General features: G+C 35.4%; 1 protein-coding gene across 13 annotated transcripts in view; it reads right to left on the reverse strand.

The window, feature by feature from the left end:
- NKAIN3 (sodium/potassium transporting ATPase interacting 3) overlaps window positions 1-27,147 on the reverse strand; it is a 372,374-nt gene that overhangs the window by 155,087 nt on the left and 190,140 nt on the right. For all 13 annotated transcript variants that reach the window (XM_083823885.1, XM_083823888.1, XM_083823886.1 and 10 more), the window contains one exon: window positions 25,256-25,336. In XM_083823885.1, the coding sequence (XP_083680011.1) occupies window positions 25,256-25,336 (81 nt within the window). The remainder of the gene's footprint in view (window positions 1-25,255; window positions 25,337-27,147) is intronic.

Raw genomic sequence — 27,147 nt, forward strand, 5'->3', positions numbered from 1 at the left:
GGGCTGCCATTGCTCAGGGACCTGCTGGACATCAGTCAGCTGGTGGTAAGCAATTGCATTGTGCACCACTTGCTTTGTTTATTCTTTTATTTGATTTTTTTTTGTTTCTTTGTTTTATTTCTTATTAAATTGTCCTTATCTCAACTGGTGAGTTTTCGCACTTTTATGTTTTTTGTTTCTCTCCCTCATTCCACTGGACAGGAAACTGACCAAGCAGCTGTGTGGTGCTCAGCTGCCTGCTGGTTTGAACTACAACATGTAGTTCTGGAAAGGACCTCCACAATCATCATAGAGAACTGACTGTGCCAAGGAAAATTCCATCAAAATATTTTACGTATTGCAATGTATTGTAAAATGTTCTAAACAAAGAACACCTCAAACCTCAATGTAAGATATTGATATAACTGAAAAAAGCAGCAGGTTGAAGATGTCCAGAGAAAAAAATCAAGACTTTAAAATCAGTGCTTTTCTCTGAAATGTAATGCTAAAATGGTTACCAAACTGAAAATGTGTTTATTCTCTGCTTCCATAATACTATTTCAATCATAGACAACTTTGCAAAAAGTAAAACAAGTGTAATTTTAACAAGACTGCTGATAACTGTAATGTAAAAAAACTAAGATATCAAAGCCTTACTGCCAAAGACTAGCCTAATTAGCAGGCGAATTTCATGACCACAAGTTTTCAAATCTGTAATATTAATTAAGAAACTAAAGGAGACAAATGGCCTGCAAAGAGACTTATCTGCTTTCTGGCCTACAAATGAGCACTCACAATCTGTGTAATCAATACCAGGAAACTAGCTGGAATTAATGTCCAGCCTCACGGTATTGTGCGCCAGCTCCACATTTTCCTTTAATTTACCTGACCTTTTAGGTTCTGATATATCTTGCAGTTCTCAAATGACCAGCTGGAACCTTTAGTTATTTTAATCATTGGCCAAAAATGTATGGAAATGTCAGCCTTTTTAAGACGACTTGAAGACTGGGAAAAAGACAAGCTTTATAAGTTCTCAGATACAAAAAGAAAATTAAAATTATAGTTTTAGCCACATTCTAGCTGTAGCAATAGTATCACTGCTGCACAGGATTCACCAGGAAAGCTTTTACATGTCATATGCACCACTTCCTGATATAAAAGACATATACAGCTGGCTTGGATGGCAAGCTTAAAAGACATAATTCAAATTAAGCTTCGTGGATCAGCAAAGTAAAACTTTCTTGAGATTTTATTAAAGAAACTAACAACATATTAGGTACCAAGACTTTGAATATTGAAACTGTAGATATTACCCTCCATTAAGATGAGGGAGATTAAGGACATTCAGATAACTAAACATGAAAACAAGGACCAGCCATTTCCTTTATCTCTCTTCAAATGGCACAAAAGGAACAACTATCCAAATTAGATATCTCTATAGGCCTGCTTGTATACTAAACCCCCTGTGGGGATGGAGATCTACCACACAGACCTTGCTGTAAGAAGTCTAAAATAAGAGCAATCTAAAACAAGAAAATAATGCACAGGTTCTTTCAATAAGGTTAACCAGAAAGGCAGACTGAATGAACAAACTAATTCGAGTAAAATAAGAAAAAAGTATTTTAAAACTAAATAAACTTGCTTGAACTTTGAATTACCAGAAATAAGAACAAAATTTTCCACAACAACAAAATAAACTTCCTTCTTTGAGACTTGCAATAAAATTTCTAGAACTGATAGACTTTTCCAAATGAACACTGAGTAAACTAGTGCTTACTCTAAACTAGTTATATCCACAAAGGCTTATTTTGATACCATAGATACAATAAAGCTCACATTTTAAATAAACTTTCCCTCTATGCTTCATGTGTGTACATATGTCTCTGAAGTGAGGGTACATCTTCCTGTTGACATTCCTTTTTTTTTTCCCCTTCTTACTAAAATAACCATTAAAATTTTTTATACAAAAATGAATACTAACTTCTCCAAACACTGATTTATCAATACTTTTATGATATGTAAATATTGAATTACCCCCTCAAGAACACTCGTTCTGGAGAAATACATGCACACAAAACAAACAAACAAAACACACACAACAACAACAAAAGACCCAAAACACGAAGACATGATTTGTGACAGCTAATGTTTAGAAATCACAGTATGGGTTAGGAGGGGCTCTAGAGAGCAGTAGCTTGCAAGCTTGAGGTCATGGCTCCTAATCCGTCAGAAGCCTGTTCCAGCTGAAACGCTTCAATCAGAAATTCTGCTTATGCATCTTGTGCATTTTCTTGAGCTTTCTATTCTTACATTTCCAGAATGTAAGGTGAGGCTTGACATTTATGTAACAAATAATATATATATATATATATATTTAATTTGCCCTTGAATTAGATTCATATAAAATTACTATATGACAAAAGGAAAAAAAAATCTAGTGAATTTATAGTATTCTCCCACTCTGTGGGTACTTTTCCTTTATTTTGTACAAAGGCTGTTGAGGGGATAGAATATGCAATGACACTTTTGATCAAGTGAATAACACACTAAACACAAACCACAACATCCTTTGTCCACCCTCATGTGGAGTCTACACAATGACCATACCCTGCTTTTCACTCATAACCATTATATTCTATTCCGTTTTCATATTAGAATCCAAGTTCATACAATATTCTGAAAGGAAATTCATGAAAAAACTGTTTAGCTAGTTCATTTAAACATATTCCATAAACTCATTACAAACTACCCTGGTTAATTTCTTGCAATGAAGTGAAGCTAGTGAAATGAAGAATTTGCTTTCATCTTTTTCAGCATTTTTTTTAATCTTCATTGCTCATCATAAAGCATTTTCCCCTAGTGAATTAACCCCAGATGACTCATGCCTCTCAAAAATTTTTTATAGGTAGATGTCAAAGCAGCTTACATTTTCCAATATAAAAATTGGTGATAAAAGGACAGAGCTAAGAGCGCACACAGATTTTAAGGGAAGATGTTGCCTGAAAAACTCAAACAGAAATCCACAGATAGCAGAAAGTAGTTTTTATAAAGCTGAGTTTACCATAAAGTCACTTGTTCCATTTCTGTTCTTTTTGTGGAAGCAGATAAAATAAGATCCTCCTTGCATTTACCAAAAGAAGAAAGATTAAAAAAAAAAAAATCAGAAACTGACAGCAACAATGAATTATAATTTGTGTTCCAGAATATTTTAAAACATGACTTAGATATTCCGTTGGTAGAAAACACCATGAGATATTACTTAGTTTCTTAATTGCATCCAATATTCCAGAGATCTTCAAACAAGTCACTAATTACTAAACTTTCACCGTCAAGATTTATTGTTGTTTTGATTACATTATTTTGACACCTTTCAGTTTAAAATGATAATGAAACAAACAGCAACATAAGGTTCCTTTGCAGGATTACTTTTTATTATAGAACATTTTGGAGCTGGGAGTTCCAAGTTATACTGGAAGCATACTAAATGCATGCTAAAAGTTGACAGCAACTTCCTCAGATCAAAACCAGATACAGTGCACATATAAACTGAGTAATATGAAAGAATCTACAGCTGCATTTTTAAGATAAGTTTAACCACAATATTACAATCAACAGTTTTTTCAACCAAGTCTTTTAAACAAATATTTTTTTATCACCCTAAATTTTAAACCAACTATTTAGACTTGAGACAGGGTAATATATATGGCAGCAATTTAAAAAAGCTTCTTGCTTATTATTCCTTTTGTGGTGCTATTAGGTACTTACAAGAACTCTTGTTTGTTAGATGTCAGGCAGCCGAGAAAAACATAAGGCATACCACAAGATCAGAGAGAGACCAACAGCAAACAGCCCAGGAATGGTTATTTGGAGGGACTGTATTTGTACAGTATCAGAGAGAGACAAAGTAAATGAGCTCGCACATGACAGTGAAGTATTTAATAGTAATTCTAAAATGTATTTAAAAAAAACAAATTTGGTAGTCTAATTTGTTTAGACTTAACCCTGGAAATAAAGCTAGTTTATAATAGTTCAAAAGAGCTAGAAATCTGCATTTAGCTTTTTCCCATTAGGGAAAGTTGTTTTTAGAGAAGAGAATATGAGAGAAGAAACTGCATTTCTTCCACATAATTCAAAGTAATGTTCCTGTTACAAGGTCAGACCATATGACCTTATGAATAACATACAGTCTGTGTCTTCCATGCTTGAGGTCTGGTTGGTGAAATAATTACTACTGCTGACCCAATTTAAAGCTGCTTTTCTTCTGAAAAATCAAAAGCAGAGAAAGATTTCATAGGACCTAGCTTGTGAAATATTGATCTTACTTGTGAAATAAGCCATGTAATACCAGACTAATGGGCCATTATTAATCTGTATTCATTGACCACTTCACTTTTTAATTCCTATGATGAAATTCTAACATTTTCTGTTCTTGTTCATGGAAGTTGAAAGGGGAAAGAAAACTAGTCATTTATTAAAAAACTGTCACAGCTTCCCTTTTTGAGCAAAACTGGATGAAAGATGACATTCAAATAAACCATCAAAGATGAAAGCAGATATTAATTTGGAGTAGGGTGATTTGAAACACAAAACACAACATTTACTCTTTCCTTGCTTATTTTAGGGTTTATACACAAAGCAGCATTACTGAAGTCCCTGGGAGACTGCATAACTCATATTAGTCCTAAGTGATGTGAATTCATGTACTTAAATTTGAGGAAGGAGATCTCATAGTAGCAGCACTGTACTACTGTCAGTACCATGGCCTCTACCACTTCACACTGCCGCAAAATCCTGTGCAGGCAGACTGACTAATGCTCCTCCACAGGAAAGAGAACTACGTGGACAGTGAACCCACTTTACAGAAATGAAAAAGACAACTTTTAATAAAGAAAGCTGAAAAAGGAGCCTTTCTGTGCATACATATGCCTTGGAACATCCTTTACTATTTGGCCCCATGTGCCAGTGTGAAGGGCACACAGACTGAATTATAAATTAAAGATGCATAGCAAGACATTTTGCTATGAAGTTTTGTCTTCTAAATAAATCAAAGATTTACTCCTAGATTACCAGGAAGAAATAGACTAAAATAGTGGCTGGAGACAATTATTAACCAGCATTTTTCAATACCCTGTGTAGTCTAGTATGGTGAATAAATCAGGCCCCCTCTGAAGTTAGACATTTATTTAAAGAAGGATAATTCAGCTCATTCTATCTTTTTGCCGAGTATTCTTTAAGAACCTATTTGTAATGAAATATCCCAATATCTCTGTGCTCTGTGCATTACAACCCTACTGAATTAGTGTAGTCTTCCTGCAAAGTTGTTCCAGAGGAAAGAGAACTTATTTTTTTCTTTGCCACTTGCTTTATTTGCCTGCCTCTTCTACTTGCGTTTTTATTTAATTTTAATTTTATTTTCCTACCAAACACTTCCTGAAAACAAAACTTTCCATAGGCAACTCTACCTGGCACGACTGAAGAAGGTACAGGAATCCCAGGATAGCACCTAACCCATTTGTAAATACTAATACACATGGGTACTAATACAGTGAACACTAAACATTTAATTCACTGTTATAATACAGCAGCAATATCCATTCATATAATCAAACTTGGATCACCTGTCAGAAGCTAAGATCTGTTATCTGAGATGCATGTTGGCTGAAATTTATCATCATATTTATCATCATCAGTTTGGCTGGAGTAATAGGAATGGCAACATCTGAGAGATCACCTTGATTACTGGATGACCAAACTGTCACCTGTCTGTGACAACCTTAGCTTGCATATCGGGTTTACAACAAAGAGGTTCATTCTTTTTTTTACTCTAACCTCTCCTAGGTTTGCCAGACATTTTCATTGCCTCTTGTTCCCACATGCCTGTAACACAAGTGCTCATCAGCCCTCAGGTATCCCTGGCTTGTACAGCTGGACAGGATTATCTCTGGCTTTTCACTTACACTTAATTCAGATCCCAGTCTTCTGTTTTGTCTCTTTTTATATACAATACTATCTCAGACCCTTTTTCCTAACAGATTCTTCCAAAAATGTTGAATGGCTAAGTTACAGTGCACCTCCTCACAGTGACTGTTTAAAATGTTCTCCAGTGTTTATGATCACTTTTGACTTCAATGGTTTCCTGTCTTTTAACCCTACTGGTCAAACAATTTTCCAGGTGAGCAGCACTATGAGAAATTCCTCTTCGTGCCTGTCTGCCAAAGTAGAAGAATCTGGTGTACTGACAGCATAATGGGAAAAGAAAGTCTCATTTCAGTATTTTTAATGCTTGATTTTACTCACTTGGACACTATGTGCACAATATTCCAGGCAATACAGTTTTAGACTGACTGGATTTCTGCCTATCCTCAGAGAGTTACTGAAAGCAGAGTTTTCTTAAGTTTTAATGCAAAATCATTTATGCAAAATCTAGTGAGGTCATATCCCTGGATTTGATTTCCTCAAAATTAATTAATTAATTAATTAAGAGGAAGTTTAAGATTGGAACTTTCAATGAAAAAAATGAGGAAAATTATCATGTGGTGGTAAAGCATACTTTATAAAGTGATGTTTTAGCAAAATAAAGTTATCTTTTTCTATTTTAATGATTCTTGAATGATTCACTAACTACCGTGACTTCTTTATACCAAGACATCTTTTATACAAAACTAGACAGTTTTTTGAATGAGTGACTACTAGAAAGTACTTTGCAACTATTTAAAAGCCAGGGAATCTGAGCAGAAGTTGTTGCTTGTGAAAAATAAATTCTGGAAAGTGCATGCTCATTTGTCAAGATCGTTAGAGAAAGACAAAGAAGGTGAATGGTGTCATCACTTACACTGAACCCATGATGTTGAAGGAAAGTAGTTAAGAAAGTGATGAAATATATTCCTTAGGTCAGGCACTGCACATCAACATGCCATGGAAATATAATGGGAGCTGAGCTGATAGGAAGACTTACAATTCAGCTGATAATTAAAACAAACAAACAAACAAATAAATAAAGCTGAATACCTTCTTCTCTGGTCCAATATGATATCCTGGCACGAACAGATCAGCTTCAGAAACAACTCCAATAAACATCAGTTAAAGAAACTAGATGAAGTGATGAAGCTGATGCACACTGCTATATTCCCAGCCATCTGAAGCATTTATAATCAGGATTTCTGACATACCTCTGAAGAAAGAAGGTATATCGGGAATATATTACTGTGTTCATGAGATGTAAAATGTCAGCACAGAACCATACAGCACTGCAGCACACAAATGCCTAAAAAGATCATGTAAAATTTCCCTTGAAAATGTTAATTTGCATGCATACATACTTCAGTTGCGGTAGGAGGTCTACGTGCTGTTCCCTACCCAAGCAGAAATATAGCTCAACCTCAGTTGTAAGGAGTCCTTCACTAAACTTTATAACCTCATTCTAAACTCTGGCTGTCAGTTAACAGCTTTTCAGAATGACAGTTTAAATCAAGAAAACGTCACATGTGTATAGTAACAGGTCTAATCTTTTCTGTAAATTGCTGCCTGTGGTTTTCAGAAACATAGTAAATTGCTGTTGATTTACATTGAGTCTCACTGCAAGGATAACTTGACTTTTGCACATTTAACAAAACAGTCTGAAAGTATTCATGCATATCATTCAATGTTTGGGCAATTTTGAGAGCCATTGATTTCAGGAACTTGTAGTCTGCCTTTTTACTAGATAAATATAAATCTTACACTTGACTTCTGCTTCTCAAATGTAAGACTGAAAGTCTATCCAGATACCAAAGATCTATAACATTTTAGGACTCACTTATCAAGCCTAAGTGGCCAATATTTTCAAACACCCAACAACCACAAACCATGCTTTAGGCTGTCTTCAAGTGCCTCAGGACTAGTGGTATTTCATTCCGGTGATCCAGAACACAACAGCACCCACATTTTTTTAAAAAACACAGTGAATCCAAGGGAGAAACAAACAAACAAAACACATTATGGTTGTCTTCTATGAGTCAAATATCTAAGCAATGGCTGTCCAGAAACCAAAAAGGGATAAAAAAAAAATAGTACAGGACAGCTGAGGGTGAAAAACAATGGCATAAGTTAGTGGACAGTGCTTTGTGGGGGAAAAAAAAAAAAAAAAACATAGCAAAATTTCTTTTACCCTGGTAGTTGGATGAGGTGGGACTGCAGCATCCCTCCATCAGGGATAGGAAGAGGTATAATATATTTTTGGAAGGGAGAAGTTTTCTGAGTAATGAGATGTTGTGCTCTGCTCCTTCTAGAGATACAGCAAGACTCAGAGAGACAGTTTCATTCTCAGAGTTGCCACCGAGGCACAGTCTTCACTCCATCACAGCCCATGAGCAGCGTATGTGAAACCTGTGTCTGCATCCCTAAAAACTCATTGTAGGTGTCAAGTTAGCTTTATGTAATCGCTCTCCAGGGTTTTTTCCTCCTCAGAAAAGGAAACTACCCTTGCTGGAGTATACAGAAGAGGTCTGTAAAACTTCTGCATGAGTGACAAGCAGCAAAGTTAGTCTGTGCCTCAGTAAGAGGTACTTCTTCATAAGTTTCAGGGTACTCATTTATTCTCTTAGATGATCTAAGACAGTGACCAGTGGCTTTGCAAAACCCCATCTCTTTTTAAGGTTAGTTTATTTTGCACACAAATGTCTTAGTTTTCTTTAAAGAAATATCTGAGCACAAAGGTCAATTTTTTATCTAATCTGTATGATCAGAGTTTGAATACTTTTTCCTGCAGCTGTGTTAGTTTATATCAGCTCAGCAGAAAGCCAAGAACTTTGAAATATTAACAGAATTTCATAAAATGAAATATTCACAAAACAAAACTATATTTTTTCCTCCTAAATATAGCATTTACCATGAGCCTATACATGAGCAGTAGAAAAATATACAGGCACCAAAATACTATCTTTTTTTTTCAGTAGTTATTGTGTAATGTAAATATTGTGTATTCTCCTTATTATAGTGCAACTCACAAGCTTCTGTGTTTCTTTTTGTCTGTGGTACAACCTGAATTAAATAGCAAAAGGACTGACAAAATAATCTATTAAGGCAAGAGAAATTACACGTAAAAGGGAGTGACAACTCTATGCAGAACATAATCTTGCGGACTATTAAATCACACTTATTTGACACACAAGCTTATTTTACTTTTGGCAAAACACCTAAATACAGGAATTCATTCATATTTCCATACTAACAATGGAGCTCAAAATACAAACACTAAATTAAAAAACAAACTATGCCAGAAAGATTATTTATTACAATACCCATAGTCCTGGTGATGTGATGAAACAGAAGAAATTGTAATGAATTATTCTTGGCAGTGTGTTTAGCAGAGCATAAAAAGCAACAGATAGTGCAGTCTTTTACGTACAAACCTAATGCTTTCTTTGTCTCTGAATCCTTTTTGGATCCTAAGAACAGCTTTAATTCTCAATGTGCTGTTTTTTTTGTTTTGTTTTGTTTTTTCCCTTTTCAATAAACATTATAACTTTTGTTTTGTTTTGTTTTTAAATGAATATTTCAGAGAGACACTGAAAAATAAGCTAAGGCAGATAATAGCTTAAAAAAATGAACCATTAACACAAATTTCATACATACACATACACATTTCATACACATTCATCCCTCACTTTTTCTGACTCCAGTTTATTGAGTTCTCTCATCTAATGTTATGTATTGGAAGCATTTATGAAGCACAAGCACAACAGTAGAGGTGCCACAGTAATATACACAAGATCAATACAAATAAATGCAACCTAGATGACTTGCACTTGCTGGTAAGAGATATTATAAACATATTGCAATGTTCATAATATAAGAACATAGAATAATTTACATGGACCCATAAAACAGTATTTATTTAATATGTTAGTATATAATATATCTCATCTTTGCATTTCAACTTTATTGCATAAAGCAAGAATTCCATACCTGATGAATATTCAGGGTTCTTTCAGCTTTTATACTAAAGCCTCCTCCCCTTCCCAAACTTTAATATATGAGAAGCAGAGAGGTCTATGGATTGCTTCTTATTTTAATGCTGATTCAGCAAACTACTTAAAAGCACAGTAAGCACACGAGTAATTTTATTGAGTTTAATGAGACTACTCATGCATTTAAAGTTAATCATGTGTCTTCCAAACTGAAGCTGCAGAAGAAAGCATACAGAAATCTTAGTGGGACCACACATTGTTATAGGACAATAACCACTGTAATTTTTACCCACTACCCCTGTGCTTTAGATTACAGCAGCCCTTTGGGTGTGTGTTGTTCTCATTGCCCTTCTGAAGCAGATGTAGAGGGTGTGCATATTAACAACACAGGAAAGACTTCTCAGCAAGGGAAAATGCATTTTGCTATGCTGTTCTGTAGGAGTCACAGAAAGAAAATGTCCAGGGTACTAAGTAAGTGGGGGAGAAGGGCTGCAGAAGCCCTAGGTGACTGGCACGTGGAGTTTCAGAGGTTAATAAGTCAAGTGGTATCCTAGTTGCAGAGCTAGGGTGATTTGGGTGATGAAGAGAAGCTGGGAGGAAATACAAAAGGATCTTTTTCCCTTCTCCTCCTTTGTGGTCTTTCTTCTGGTTTAATGCAAACTGAAGAGAACAATTATAAATAAAGCATTATATAGTATGTATAACAGTCATCTCTCAGAAATATAACTAAGCAAGTTCTGTTTATGAATACTGTTTATGAAGTAGAGCTGCCTATTTTGCAGTTGGATAGTAGCAATCAAGCAAATGTTTCTGATAAGAAGTTGCAGCAATTTTTGGCTGTGGAGACGTTACACAGTTTCTTCTGTTCCCTCTTCCAGCTACTTTTTTCCTTTGTAATGGCACACATGCAAGAATTTAACCACGAAAGATTTGTTTGTGAAAATTTGTTCAATCAATGGGTATGAAAGTTTCCACTGGCATATAAACACTCATGCTCTCTCTCTTTTGTATCAGCCTGTTCCTCAAGAAGCCAGAATAATAATGGAGAAAAGATTTCAGTCAATATAAATTAGAAGATACATAATAGAGAAAATTTAATGGGGAAGAAAAACGTCAGGTAAAATCCATACTAGCAAGGTTAAAGGCAGTTAGAAGTAGCTCATAAAGCTTAATTAGAAAGAAAAGAGATTATAGAGAAGACATAGACCTACTAGTAGATGAAGACTGTATTTTTTGTAAAGAGGCAGAAAAAGCAGACATTCTTTAAAAAATATGTAAGTTATTTATTTAGTTAAGAACTGAATGAGAAGAAGAGGAAAAGTACTTTCAAAACCATGAGTAAATGGCTTAGATTGGTTTTAGCGATTTATAAATCATATCGTCTTGCACTGGACTTGCAACCATGCAAAAGCTTGGGTGTGGAGATCCATGAGTACAGAGAAGTTAATTTTTAATAAATCATGTGAACTTCATGAAACTGAAGAATTTTAAAGCTTAGGTAAGGTTCACAAAACACACATGTAATGGTTCAAGAACAGTTAGTCTAACACCAGTTACAAAGAAATTGAGGAAAGGATGACATAAAAACAGATGTTTGAGAACCAGCAAAAGCAGTGTAATCAATGCCAGTCAATATGAATTCATAAGACAATAGGACTTGTTAAGAAAGCTTGATTTCATTACTTCAAGAGGTTAAAAGTTGAGTTGATATAAGCAGCTGCAAGAACGTAATTTACTTAGTCCTCTATAAGAGATTCACAAAACATTCTTATTGAAAAAATTAGAAAGTCAGTACATTTTTAATGGACTGAAAATTAAATAGATTGAAAACTGGCTAATTAACATAGTTGTCAATGGAAAATCATAGTTGAATAAGAGTGTTTCTAGCAGGACTCCCCCGGGACTTAACTAAGGTCTGATGTTGTTCAACACTTTCATCACTGATCTAGAAGTAAATATAAAATCACTGCTTATAGTGGATGTATTTGCAGATGACACAAAGAGAGGGAGGAGGTTAAATAATGAAAAGGCAGGCAGCTGTACAGGGCCATCTGGACTACTTGGTAAGCTGGGATCAGCAAAATAAAATCTGTTAAATTATAGGCACCAGCAAAGTGATATAGCTTGGAAGCAGGAAAGACAAGTTGTGCAACAGAATTGGAAACCACATCCCAGAGAATAAAATGTTTGGAAAAGTTAATATGATCCTGAAATGTTGAAGCAAGGTGACTACTTACAGCTATAAAAAGTGATCATAGACAGGAATGGAGAAATCCTATGATATTGATCTCATTGCTAGGGTCTAGGAATATTTTAAAACTCTCTAGAATTCTAGAATATCCCACGTTGGAAGGGACCTACAAGGATGATTGAGTCCAACTCCTGCCTCCAGACAGGACCACCAAGAAATCAGACCATATGTCTGAGATCATTTTCGAAACACTTCTTGAACTCCACCAGGCTCAGTGCCATGACCACATCCCTGGGGAGCCTGTTCCAGTGCTTGACCAGCCTCCCAGTAAAGAACCTTTTCCTGAAATCCAGCCTGAACTTCCCGTGACACAACTTCAAGCCATTCCCTTGGGTATTAAACAACCTTTAAAAACCATTTTGTTATTTAATGTTGTTGTGGTTTAACCCGGCTGGCAGCTAAACACCACACAGCCATTCGCTCACCCTCCCCCCTCCCTCTCTGGGATGGGAGAGAGAAACGGGAAAGTGAAGCCTGTGAGTTGAGATAAAGACAGTTTATTAAGACAGGAATATAATAATAACAATAATAATAATAGTGATAATGATAATAGTATTAATAATAATAATGTGTAAGAAACAAGTGATGCACAATGCAATTGCTCACCACCCGCTGACCGATGCCCAGCCTATCCCCAAGCAGCCGGCGCCCCACCCCGGCCAGCCACCCCTATATATTGTTTAGCATGATGTCAGATGGTATGGAATACCCCTTTGGCCAGTTTGGGTCAGCTGTCCTGGGTCTGTCCCCTCCCAGCTCCTGCTGCACCCCCAGCCTGCTCGCTGGCAGGACAGAGCGAGAAGCCGAAAAGTCCTTGGCCTGGTGTAAACACTGCTCTGCAACAATTAAAACATCAGCATGTTATCAGCGCTCTTCTCATCCTAATCCAAAACATAGCACCCTACCAGCTACTATGAGGAAAATTAACTCTGTCCTAACTGGAACCAGGACAAATGTATTAAAACGAGGTAAATTTGTGTCCCAAGCATATTTTAATATGTAGACATTTTCATGAATATTAGCATATTGCATCAGAGTGATGCAAGAAGTTTTTACAGGAAATTACTGTTTTGAAAAGTGGAATAGAAAGTATATGTTTAAATAATAATCAGATTTACCCTTATGAATCAATTTATTATAAGTATATACAAGCTAAACCTAAGATAGATAAGAATACCAATATGTACAAATTGAAATGTAATTGTACAAAGTAAAAAGTAATTACTAAGAGATTTATATCACTGGCTTTTCCAAAATAACTATTTTCAATGACTCTGCTAATGTTTGTAGGTCTACATGCACACAGCATTTAACAATAAATATAGTTATTTCATGCAGAAAAAAAAATTAAAATAAAGACAAAGGGATGCAAGATGCTCTAAAGCAAAACATAGTTGAAACTCAGGGTAGACATGAAGCATATAAAAATAGCCCCAAAACAGCACAAATGACTCTGAAGTTAAATAATGTACAAGTATATTTCAGATGAACACCTAATGGAAATCACAGTTTCTTCACAGCTGGACACATATTTATTTTTTTTCCCTCAATGAATGTTGTCTTTTATCCAACAGCCCATCTCTGAAGTGGAAAGAAAATATGACACCTGTGAATGCTTCAGGAAGTGCTAAAAAGAAAGAAACATTAATTTAGTCAGGGTGAAATGGCTCTAAAGGAAAATAATCTGCCCTCGTAATACTGGCCATGAGAAAGTTAGCCAGTAGTTTGTCACTTCTGTTCAAAATAATGAAAATTACAGAACGTAGTGAAAACAAAGCTGAGAAGTGAAAATATCATCCACAATTCACAAAAAATAAAGGTAAAATGAATCAAGTGTGTTTCTCTGCAGCAAGCAAGTAATCTGAGCCTTAGAAATAATATCTGTGCTCCTCTTAGCAGAACACTAGATAGAGGGTTCAGCACGCAGCTCAGAAAGTTCAGTCTCAGCATAAAAAATACCCAAGCCTTCAAACAACTTTGAGATAAACAAGGAAACTCCAGCAAAAACTCCCAAATCAACCCTGAATCTCTTGATCTACCAAGGAGGGGTGGAGGGTGACTGCTTCCATGCCTGCAAAAGACCCATAGCAGTAACACAGAAGAGCCAAAGCCTGTCTGTTCTCAACAGACAAGTATAATATATTCTCTCCTTGCAAAGGAAACATTCTTCCAAAACAACATGGACTTCTACGTGCTCTCTAAAGACATATGTGGAGAGGTAATTTAAGTATACAGCATGCAATACTGCTATAACACAGACAAATTATTCATAAATAGTGTCTGCCCTTGGAAGACAGTCTCAGGCAAGCACTGTTTCCAGCACTGTGACTTCTCCAAAGCTTCTGCCTTCCTCATTTGACTGAATAGGTCAAAAATACCCAGCATTATTCCTAGTGTAGTAAAGCCACTGACAATAAATCTCCTAGCAAAATAAAGGGCAGGAGGTCAGCCAAATCCCCAGTGGGATTCTCTCCCTCTTTCCCCATTAATCCAAGCTGAAGACCTCTGTTCAAAGGAATGCTGATACTCATGAATAATAAACTCAGTCACATCAATATGTCTCAAGAATTTCCCTGAAGGACAGCTAAAAAAGGAAAAGAAAAGCCAGAAAGGTGATTCTACAACTGAAAGAGAATATAATAATCTAGCCAAGGAACAATCCTTTCTTACTGAGGCTAAATATATTATTACACAGAAACCAAATATAGGAGAGAAACTTGCTCCAAGTCTTGAACCACAAAGATTAAGAGACTACTTCCTGTGATCTACGTGATCAAAAGTCTTCTTCTAATTAAGACAGATGAACACAACAGAAAGATCAAGCATTCCACAAACAAAATACTGCCAAAACAGACATCTTGGAAATATATTTGAAGTTTACCCAAGGTGAGCTACTGAACTAACCAGCAGTTCTCTGTTTGCTGAAGCCTTTGAAAGAAAGTAATAGTGGAAATCTACCAGGGACAACTGCCCTATGGACCCCCTGGCAAGTAAGAATCATTCCATGGGAGCCAAGAACAAAATTTTCTTGCAGATGCTTTTGAAAAACCTGGTGAAAGTCTGGCTCAAATAGGCTCACCAGACTTACAAAGTCTGTAAAATTCAAAAGGCAAAATGCTTATACCAGTCCCACGGAACATTTTAAGCAGATGTTAATTCAGAAAGTTCAAGATGATGCATGTCTAGTGCTGAGATCCTAGAAAATCCTAGGATATCTCTGACTGGATACACAGGCTCTGTGTAGTTAGTAAAATCACCTTGGTTGTCAAATGCAGATCTGTGAAATGTAAACCAAAGAACTGCTGCTTGTCTTTCTCCTAAATTAGACAGAGTTCATGAATCCAAAAGGATGAAAGTGCAGTCTTCTGGATGACATTTGGTGGTGATGGTGAATCACCTGCTTCTTGTATTTCTTTTACAGGTCAAAGATAGTTCCACGTTAACACATCTATCTAAGCAATATGCTGAAGTTGTGCTGTTATGAATTTCTGTAAGATGCACTTGGCATATTTAAAAACTCTCATGCAATTCAGTATCATCATTTCTGGGAAGAACTTTTTCACATTCTACTGTCAATAATAAGTCCTCTGTACTTTCATCAAGGACTGTGACTGTCTTATGTGTAAATTATTACAAAAAAAATATTATATTTTGTTCCTAGTAAATATTGTCTTCAAATGGAAAAAGATGCCATATGAATCAGTGCAAAACTCCTTTCAAAACAATAAAACTGTTTTAAAACTAGACTTCAGTTGAATGCTGATATTTACTAGAGGACAGACTAAACAATAGGCTTTCTCATAAAAAGGAAGAACTGCTTACTTGACCAACACAGGAACTCAAATTCTGAAAAGTGTGATGCAACTGAACAATAGTGTAGAGAAAAAAAATTAGCAAAAAAAAAAATACAAATTTGACCTCAGTGGGCAATAAATAGAGCCAACACTAGCACTGAAATAAACACACTGCCTTACAGAAGCATTAAAATCTGTACACAGCAGTCAGTCATGTCAATTGTTAGAAACGACTGGACAGACAGCAACTGTGGCCAATCCAATGCCTAACCAAGAATATGATTAAAGAAGTAATCAAAATATTTCTTTGAAATCTTGCCAGAACAACATCATATCCAGAAAACAAACAAAATCTCAGCAATCTTTCCTTTTTGTACAATAAGAGTATAACAATCAATACAAAATAGATTAAGTTGTCTATAAGTACATAAAATGATACCCTGAGCAATCAAGCCTAGGTTTACCCTTGTTTGCAGACAGATTTTCCATACTTGCTTACAACCAAACCATGATTTAGAGGAATTTCCCTTCCTCTCTCCATGAACACGCTAATCAGTTCAAATTCTCCATCCTTGTGCATTGACCCTGCCCTGTGGCAGGTACTCAAGCAGCACCTATTCACCAGTCTCCTTATGGATGAACTGTGGAGAGGTGGGGGCAGTGAAAAACTAATTGGTAGACAGACACTTAATAACAGAGAAAACACAGCATACTCCGGAGATACGAGACACCAAAATTCAAACTCCTGATCTAATGAGCAATTTTAGACTGAAATGCAATTTCTCTACAGTATTTAAATCCTTACATAAGTAAGCACTGAATATTTAAGAGCAGGAAAAAACATAATCAAAAGATAAGGTACCTGTATTTAACACTAACGCTGATTAACCACAAGTGAACTATCACAATCTGACTGATTCTTCAGGATTCTGAAAATTCTGTTAGCATAATATTAAATAATAGCAAATAATAAATTGAACACAGGGAAAATGAGAAATATGCAGCAGTCTTTCAGCCACATCAGGTAGGAGTAGATGACTGGATGATCCTTCCTCTCTTTATATGCTCTGACTCCTTATTCTATATCTTCTTGTTCTACATATAAATACCCAATCCTTTTTCAAGTTCTGTTAGGGGATTCAGGCACAGTTATACTATAAGGTACCAAGGGATTTAATCTCTCTGCCTCAGTGGCAATGACAGCATGCACGTCTGCATCACACAACTCATTTCAGGCTGGGACTGCAACCTTATTTCTTTTTCATATCCAGATGTGGTTTTGGAGAGATTTAGCAAGCTACCTGCCTCCTCCCTGTAAGACTTTTTATGCATTTTAGCACTTGTTTTAAGTATTGAATTTTTTTAACTTCAAGATCCTAGAAATATCCGAAAGATTAAGGTAATGAACTCAACAAATATGAATGTGATGTTTATATTAATAAATTTATTTGTGTAGTAGTTAGCTAACCATATATAACACATTCATCATTCCAAAAGCCAATCAACCATGGATTTTCAATGGCATACTTAAAAAAAAAAAAAAAGACACTGAGATATCACCTCAGTTATTTAAACCGATGAAGGATGGTGGCCTCCTCCAAATGTCAGCTTTAGACTTTAACATTAAAGGTTTTTAAAAAGGACATTAATTATATTTTGAAAAACATATTTGAATGCTGCTGACTGTATAAAATACTATGAACCACTCTAAATGTCACCTGAAAGGATATGAAATTCAATTTTTGCACCATCTGGAATGTACTCCTGATTAAGTTGTTCTGCAATGTGATTGTATCACCTAAACAAACTAATTAACATCAGAATGACACATTTTGCAGTTTCTATGGCATTTATCAGTGTCCCATTTTTTTCCACTTTTTTTTTTTCCCAGAATGACCTTATGCTCAAATTGTGGCATCAAGCTAGCTGCATATTAATTGTCCTTCTAAGAATGAGCATATATTTCATTAAAACTTACATGGTGTTACAGCTTTACACAGCACACAGAAACAGAATGAATAAAAAATGGCTTTGGTTATGTAAAATCTGGAACATCAATAACATCCACAAAGTCTCTTCATCTAAATAGAAGCCTTTGAGGCCATTTGACTGTTCAAAATTCTGAATTGGATGAATATGCGCTGATTTCAACACTAGAGTACTAACAGATTAATACTTTTCTGATATTCTCTCTCTCTCTCTTTTCAATATGGAACATACAAAATTATCTTCTTAAGCAGTCTACAGGTAGCATTCCTTTGGTTTATTTTAATATCACCAGCATGTTTGTGTAGTTATTCCACTTTTTTTTTTTTTTTTTGGCTGAGAAGTGTAAACTGTTAATAAAAACATAATGCATTTTACCATAGCTTCACTATTATGATTCACAGTTCATGGCTGACAGTATTCTAACTTTTAATGGAAACAATCATCATATTCTAAACAGAAACTATACGCAGCAGCAGAAACTGCATGTGATACCAACATCAGTCTAACAGAACATCAGAAAATGTTGTTTGTAAATACTGCTGAAAGGCACACCACCAACACATTGAATTCATGATTAATGGTATCTAATATGAGACAAGGCCATAGTTATTTTTTTGAAGCTCTGAAATGTTGTTTCTGTTCAGCATTACACTACATAATATCACAGTAAATTGGATTTCAGGTTTATTGCCAAAATAATTAAAAATTCAAAAGGCTGCTCTTAGAACAGAACATTATGGAAAAATATTAAATACAGTTGAACCTGGGTATTATTTCTCTTTATTATGAAAGAGCAGCATGATGGGAGGAGCAACTTGCACAAAGGAGGTCATATTAGAACATTACGCTGTAGCAAACACGTTTCAGTGGAATCTCTACTGTAAGAAATGGAAATACAATGATAACAATAATAAAAAGAGAGGCAGGTGTTTCTTAACACATCCTTTTGTTGTTGTTGTTAATTATGAGAGTTGGTTCAAAGAAAGTGAAAGCTGAGATGAAATGGATTGCACGAGGCAAGCATTGAAATGTGTATACTGGGCCTGGTTTTCTGTGTCTTACTATAAGTTTAATTCTATTTACTTAAATGGTGTTTAATTAGCATTCCTCATTTCTCCATACCAGAAAACACTCTGGAACATAACTTTAAAAACAGTAATTCTTTAAACTCTTTTAGAATAACAAAGTCAGGAAAGTAGGAGGAAGCAAGAGGTCCAAACTTCAAGGAAATGAAAACTTTCCCTTCATCAGGTTTAATTTCTGCTAATTGAGTTTTATTCCAATACACACTAGGAAGAGATTATATTTAACTATTGCTATAAAACTAGCCATCTGTAACATCTAGAAATTGCAAAATGCCTCCAGCTACATCCACTGCTTTAGTGTGATCCATTATGGCGCATATCACAGCTAGTAGCAGTTGATGGCACCAGCTGAAACAAATGGACCTATAGGAGCACGAAGAATAAGAATAATGGATATGTAGTCTCCCAAGGCCTAAGAGAGACACTGACCTAAAGCAACAGATACTAGTCAGAGGTGTGTGGGAAGAAATTCTCAGCTGAGTTGTACATGACTATGTACCATGTCCAACAGGGAAGAAATACACTGTTACCGGTATTATATTCTCTTTGGTGAAGGATGTGTTGTTGTGAATGGCAGTGATTTGTGTTCAATTAAAAATCCATCAAAAGAACTGAGAGAACATGAGTCTTGTGTTTAACAGATGCCTAGTGTCTGTCAGGAGTGAACAGCAGTGACAGCATCGCCTCCCACTTGGTGTCACACAGTGGAACACCAACACCCCACCTATGCATGTACAAGAACTTCCATCAGCCACCTTGAAGCCTCCGTTGGGTTTCCCCATTTTCTGTGTCCCTACACACCTGCTGAAGGAAAAAGCCAGAACCACCCCAAGATCCTCACATGGAATGTCACTCCTGCTAAAGTTAACACAATTCTCAGTTAATCAAAGAGGAAGTTTTACATTTTCAAAATCTATTCACTTTTTCATATTTAACACTCCTACCTCAAACCATCCATGGACATTAACTTGGAATTTTACCTTGACAGAGGCTTATTTCTACATATTACAAATAGCAAGGAGGAAGAGTTACCTTGATCATCACAGATAGATATTCCTTTACTTAATTCTTCACAGTATCTAGTGATGAAGAGTTATGACAGTGTTAGACCTTATTCAGTGCACTTAGTACTAGAAAGCTCCTCCTAACCTCCAGACAAATATTTGTCACATGTTCAGAAAGTTATTTGTCAACTCTCTTCTGAGTAGATCTGAAAAAAATGATCACTTGCCTCCATATAAAAATCATTTACAGCTGAGTAGATATATTATGCCCTACCAGGAAATCCTTTCCACTCTCCTCACTGATTTTCTATATAGGCTTTATTTTATTTTTATTTTTTTAAGTTTAGCACTTCTTCCTCTCCTAAAGATGTTGCCAACTTTATTCGCATATTTCTCAGAGTGGGCTATGTCATAGAGCTAATTTTGATGCTAACTACACCAAAATAATTGTCTTAATTTTCTCATTTGTACCTGCGTGTTAGAACAAGAACAACTTTTTCTTTCATGTTGTTAGCCAACATATTTTGTATTGTAGCAGCCAACATGGCTTCACTAAGAGCAGATCTTGCCTAACAAATCTGGTGGTCTTCTAAAATGGGGTTACAGCACTGGTAGATAGGGAAGGAGCAACTGATATCATGACAACCAACTACCTGGACTTGTGCAAAGCATTTGACACTGTCCCCCTTGATATCCTTGTCTCTAAATTGGAGAGATGGGGATTTGAGGGACAGACCACTCAGTGGGTAAGGAATTGGCTGGATGGTCGCACTCAGAGAGTTGTGGTCAGTGGCTCAATGTTGAAGGAAATGGGTGGATGCCCCATCCCTGGAGGTGTTCAAGGCCAGGTTGGATGGGGTGTTATGCAAACTAACCTAATGGGTGGCATCCCTGCCTATGGCAGGGGGGTTAGAATTAGATGATCTTTAAGGTCCCTTCCAACCTACTGCTTAAATTCCAACTTCCATTGCTTAAATTTAAGCAATGCCCCTGTTCTCATTTCACATTAAAAACAAAACAAAGAATACCATGAGCCCCCAAATATACCCTTACATCTTTATTAATTAAAAAAACGGCATTATTTTTGAGCTTAACTTGCTCCATTTGAGATGCTTAGATATAACTGCACAATAATTAAGATTTGACTGACATGCACTAAATGGAACAAAGACGACTCCAGAAGTAGCCAGGATTAAGTCCACATGATTAGCCCTCATTCTGATCCACAATACTTTGTGTAGAAAAGAGTATTAAGTCTCTATTCCCACAGCACTTTTGCTAAGTAATTTATTAGTCCATTTTTTCCTCAGATGGAACAAATTAATTTTACCAGTTACAATTTTATCCACCAACTAAAGAGCTATATCAAAATGTAGTCCGTATTTCTTTCTCCAGTTTAATAAAGTTGGCTGGGAGCCTCAGACACACTGATATAAGTAAATATTACTAAAAAATAAATGTGAAAAAGATTGTTTTATTAATTAGCATATGCAAAATTTTCTCTGGCTTCAGTGTGTGTAGTATCACAGATAAATTAAAGAGGTCACATTCACCTCAATTTGACATCAAAAATTAAGGACCGTATAATAAACGTAAGCTGTTTTAGAAGCAGTTTCCTACTGAATATGTGAGTGTGTGCCATAGAAATCTTTGCTCAAAAGCAACACTAGACATAGCTAACAGACAGCTCAACCTTGAAAGCTAAACTTAAAATAATCTAGATTTAGGCAAAGTTCATGCTCAAGAAGAATGCCACAGAAAAACAGTGAAGAACAGATAGAAACATCATAGAATAAGAAAATAGCTGATCAACATTGCCCAGCTGCTAAGGTAAGGTGTATAAAACAACAGGAAAGGAATATGCAGCCCTGGAGTGCTGCCATACATTTATGGGATAAAGGGCAGTAACATGTGAGCAAATGTCACAGTAACCCACAATAAATCTAGTAGGAGAAAAATGGTCTACCAAAAAGTATCAGTTGGCAGAGCAAATGATAAATACAAATAAACACAACTATTTTCATGCTTGTTCTGAAATCCCAGTGGGAAGTAAATGTTTCATTTCAAGACATAGAATAAGATCCAAACAACTAATGAGCTCCACAACTAAAAGGTGTGTGGATGTAGCAATCTGTCATCCTGTAGTGGAGGATTAAAAGGTCATGTTATAACAACAGCTTTGTTTCTGTCACACACGGTGGTTTACACTAAAAATTATGCTTTCAGTTTCATAAAAGCAGTAAATGAAAAATATAGGCAATTTTCATTTTTTCACATGGGCAGTTTTTTCATTGGTAGGCAAATTAGAGAGCTGGTAGGATTATACTGCTAAAATGAGAAATAAAAAACAAGTAAAAATCTAAATTAATACAAACAAAAAATTAGCTATATTTATTTCATTTCTGAAGAAATAAAATTTATTTAGCCCTGAAAGAAAACATTAACATTTTATTTGCAATTCTGTAACAGAAGTGAGAAAGGATCTTGACTTTATGTTGTCTACAGGATAGTTAAAAATGAGCCCTTTACTCATTAGATTTGTGCTTAAAACACCCCAACTGGTGAAAAGCCAACTTTATTCCCCTTTCACGCCCAAGAAGACTGGAATCCATATCATTCATTTCCCAGGAGATTACCATTTCCCTGATTACCATACTGTAGTTATTGTGCGGTGAGCTGCTTTTGGTCTCTTCTGCGCAACTTTCCTTCTTTATATTTATAAAATTCTTGTTTATAATTCTATATTAATTGGGTATTAATTAACTGAAACCTAAGTTAATTCCTTGACCACAAGCCTATAGCCCTAGATTACATATGTGTATAGACTATATACATCCCCTCAGGTTTACCAGTTTGTCTCAACAGATTATTAAAAACAAAAACTTCAGTGGGCATTTGGGTCAAAATATTTGGGTATTTGTGAAATTGCATTCTTTTGGCAAAGGTTAGATGTGTTTGTAAAACATGAAATTCATTTTCACTGGTGTATTTCAAAAATACATAAGCTTTCCAGGAAACTCTTAAGAAAAAGCACCATACTTTGCTGAAAGAACAGAAAAGTTCAAGCCACTTCTGTGGTGTTTGACAATAGGAGAATGGATGACAGTTTTCAACACTCTTTATCATGACAAGTTTAAGTATCTTTTGTATGTGTCTCTCTATATATATACAGTCACACAGAGACTTAAAATTAAAATCAAGCTGTTCCTTTAATAAGTAAATAATCACTTTACCTACCTGGAAAATCTGAATGTTATGCATTGTAACTGAAGGATAAATGCTTTCTTTAAACCCTCTCAGCAAAGAACAGGTCTAAATTAGCTAAGTCCTTCTTATTCAAGTTTTCCATTACATTTAGTGGAATTTCTTGGCACAATTTACGCAAAATTCTGGATTCTGTTATTACTAGCTTGGTCCTGATACCAGTGCCTGTGACGCAATTTGTTCAGGAGCAGTTAAATTCCATGAGGATAATTTTGTGTGTACCACCTTGAAATCAATTTTCAAATATTGCAATTATAAATGACAAAATAAAAATTTCACCAAAAAGATCGATCAAACTAAATAGTAATAAAAGGGATTTTTCTTAATTACTGAGTAATATTTGTACTACTTCTCTGCATTTTGTTTTGTCATATATGTTAAATAAAAAGACCTAAAAGTGAAGCATAGTGGTGAAATTGGAAGATAAAGGATTTCAATTTATTTCTGCTGTTTTACATCAGTAAGGACACAATCAGAATTGTTTGCAACCAATGTAAAGACAACTCTGATTTTCACAAATTTAGGGGTCACATTACACATTTCACTTCACTTCCAAGGCATTTAGATAAAAATATTAGTAATATTAAAAAAAATATAATAGTCCCTATAATAACAGTCATCAACAAACTGAAAAAAAATGCAAACTATGTGTACAGCAAAATGAAAAAGAACAATTACTTTGGGCATTCATCACTTCTGTGTACCCAATAGATTTTTAAGTCAAAACATGCCAATACAATAACTTATTTTGATCTATGAAGTGCACTAATCTCCTCATCAAGTCTATGACTCCCAGTGAACTAAATCACATTTGGAAAAAAAATAAGCTGTTTTAGTTTTTCATTACAAAGTTTTATCACCAAAGGAAGCTATCGTTGAAAGCTTTAATTTTAATAGATTTTTTTTTTTACTGAGTAAATTAAATTTTATTTCTTATTAAATTGGTTCCACCATTTTTTTTTGTTTGTTGTCAACCAAAAGCCATGAGTTTTAATGATGAACCCAGAAAATCACGTAGCTCACAAACATTGCCATCTGAACTGAGTGGAGTTCAGAATTCTATAAAGGCATTGCAAGAATCAACAGTAGCATTATCTATATCATTAAATCTACAGCTAGTAGCAGGGACATTTATTCTATTAATTCCAGGATCTAGTTGTGCTACTGGCATACTGTGCCTACAATCATTTAAATATGTATGTGGTAAACAAAGATGAATATCATTTCTGTCTAACAATGGAATAAAAATCATCAGACATTGTATGGAACTCACTGTAGATACAATGCTAAATATAACCTATGCTAACATAAGCGCTCTGTTTTATGAATGCAATGCATATCCTGGTAATTCCAGCAAATACTTCTGCTCTAATCAGAGGCTTGAATACGGAATCAATGGCCTAGAGCATTAAGTGCCATGTAAAGGAAAGTTTTATTCAGATGTGAAAAAAGTCATCCTTTGCCATTTGTTCTTTTTTTTTTTTTAATAAAAGAATTAACATTCTCACTGTGAGACCAATTTGCTCTACAAGTTACTACATTAACCTTCTTAGTAATTTTCTTTAGCTGCTTTCAAAGCAGCCTGAGAAATTCAGATACATTTTTCACTTACACTTGAAAATTCACCCATAATGGCATTGTCTGTTTTTCAACAATCAAAAAGAACTTTAAATTTTCTACTGAACAATGTAATTTTTCTTCAGATGGTACTTCAGAAGGCAACTGTAATTCAGATCCAGTGCATTTATGTACTTCAAAACCATGATTATTTACTATCATGTATAACTTCAAACACTGAAGTTCTCATTGGAGGGGAACACTGAAGATCAGATTGTATGCTCAAACAGCCACATTTTTCCTCTGTGTTTCCAGCCTTCTAAAATCCATGAGTTCTGCAGTTAAAACACACTCCCATAAACATAAAGAATGATAAGAGACCTACCTTAGAAAGTCCGCCTACTTCCAAATAGAAGCAGATAATGAAAACATTCCAGGTGACCCACAGGGCAGTCCACACCGTGTACTAAACACAAAGCCGGATGAAAGCAAAAAGACAGAAAAATAGAGTGTGAAGATGAAAGAACTTCATACTGAGCAAATCAATAATAAGATACTGATATTAATAAGCATTGTTCTTCTGGGAACAGTCAAGGGCAGAGTTCAGAAAAGGAGTTCTCCCTACACAAGTCCCCTAAGAATCACAGGAAATTACAAATCCAATATTCTTTGCTGTTCTAAATACATACTAATAAAACAGATTTATTCTTTACAGTTTTACACTACTCTACTGGTACCAATTAAAACCAAAATGTTGACTTTTGGGACAACTGTGAGTCATTTGTAAATCATGACTTAGCTCTGTTAATGCTTATTTCAGAATAATATAGTAATTTAAATGCTCCATATTCTACAAAATATTATGAAGAAAGATATAAGGAAAAACAAAATGCCAAAGAAAACAGAAAATCTATTGATCTGATATTTAGATCTTGCTAGAAAACAAAAAGGAGAAAGGTTAAGCTAGTCTTTTAAGAGTCTTTAAGTAAAAGATATTTTAGTTAGATCATTATTTCAGCTGATTGTGCCTGGCTCATTAGTTCTCCAGCCCTTGTGGCTGTGAACATGATTCGACAATACGCCCTTACCAGATGAATGTATCCACATCTCTTCTGGATTCTCCAGTGTCTTACTCTAGTGCAAGAATGACCCTATACTCCACCCACAGCATGTATGGGAGATTAATTTGTCTGTCTTAAGTCATCTTTTGCATTTTAATTGTCAGCATAATTGGCTGGCACTGTTTCCTTATGGATGGGCTGTTTATCTATATATGACCATAAAACTATGCATAATTAACTATCCAAACAGCTCAGCAGCATTTATGTCTGACTAGTCAAGTGCATACCCAGCCATGCTGGGTCTACACCCACATAAAAATATAATGAGCAGTGGCAGCACAACTTTACATGTATGTGCTTATAACCTTCACAACGGAGAATTGCTGCTAAATAGCTTTGCAAGTCTAATTAGCTGTGATCAGGTGAGGATAATATGCTACTGTTTTGCTTCAATACACTCAGAAAAACTTAACACCCTAATCTGCACTATGCTAGATCCTGTTTCCGTTCCAGGTGTGTTGTCAGCTTGGCTTTGTTGGGCAGGTTTCACTTATGTTCCCCTCCTCCTTCCTCTTCCTATGGCGTACAATGAAATGTTCAGCTGAAGAGGGCTGAAGTTTTCCACTCTTTGATTACACTTGAATATAACAGTTTCTGTACACAGGTTAGGTGGTTTAATTTATTTTCTTTACGTAGTAATTAGGATGTTTGGAGATGTCTATGACATAAGAAGTAGATCATTAACAGACAAAATGAAAATAACGCTCCTGGCCCATTTCCGCTGGCTCCCAGAGAAGGGCAGGGTGGCAAACTAAGGGCTGCGTTATAAATTAGACAAAGCAGCTGTGGACTGTGAACAATATAAGGTCTATTCGTAAGATTAACTTAGAAGAGGATATCACAGTTTTTCCTATTTGTTGACTTTGTAGTAACTCACCACAAACTCTTGATTTTCCAATGTATGTCCTAGGAACATCAGGTGCAGAGTGCTCAAAATTAATGAATGCTTAATACAACCCCAGCTGCTGGAATTTCAGTCTTATTAAGGCACAGCTGCTCATATACAGCAGATTTCTGAATATTCAGAATTCCACTTTTTAAGAAAGATTTTTTCATTTGTCAATGAATGAATTTTATCATTGCAATAAAAATAGGAAACATATTTGATCTGCAGGCCATGCGAAATCTGTCAAGGGTCTCATTCTGTTACATGGGT

Source organism: Anser anser (assembly GCF_964211835.1).
Source record: "Anser anser genome assembly, chromosome: 2".
NCBI lineage: Eukaryota > Metazoa > Chordata > Aves > Anseriformes > Anatidae > Anser > Anser anser.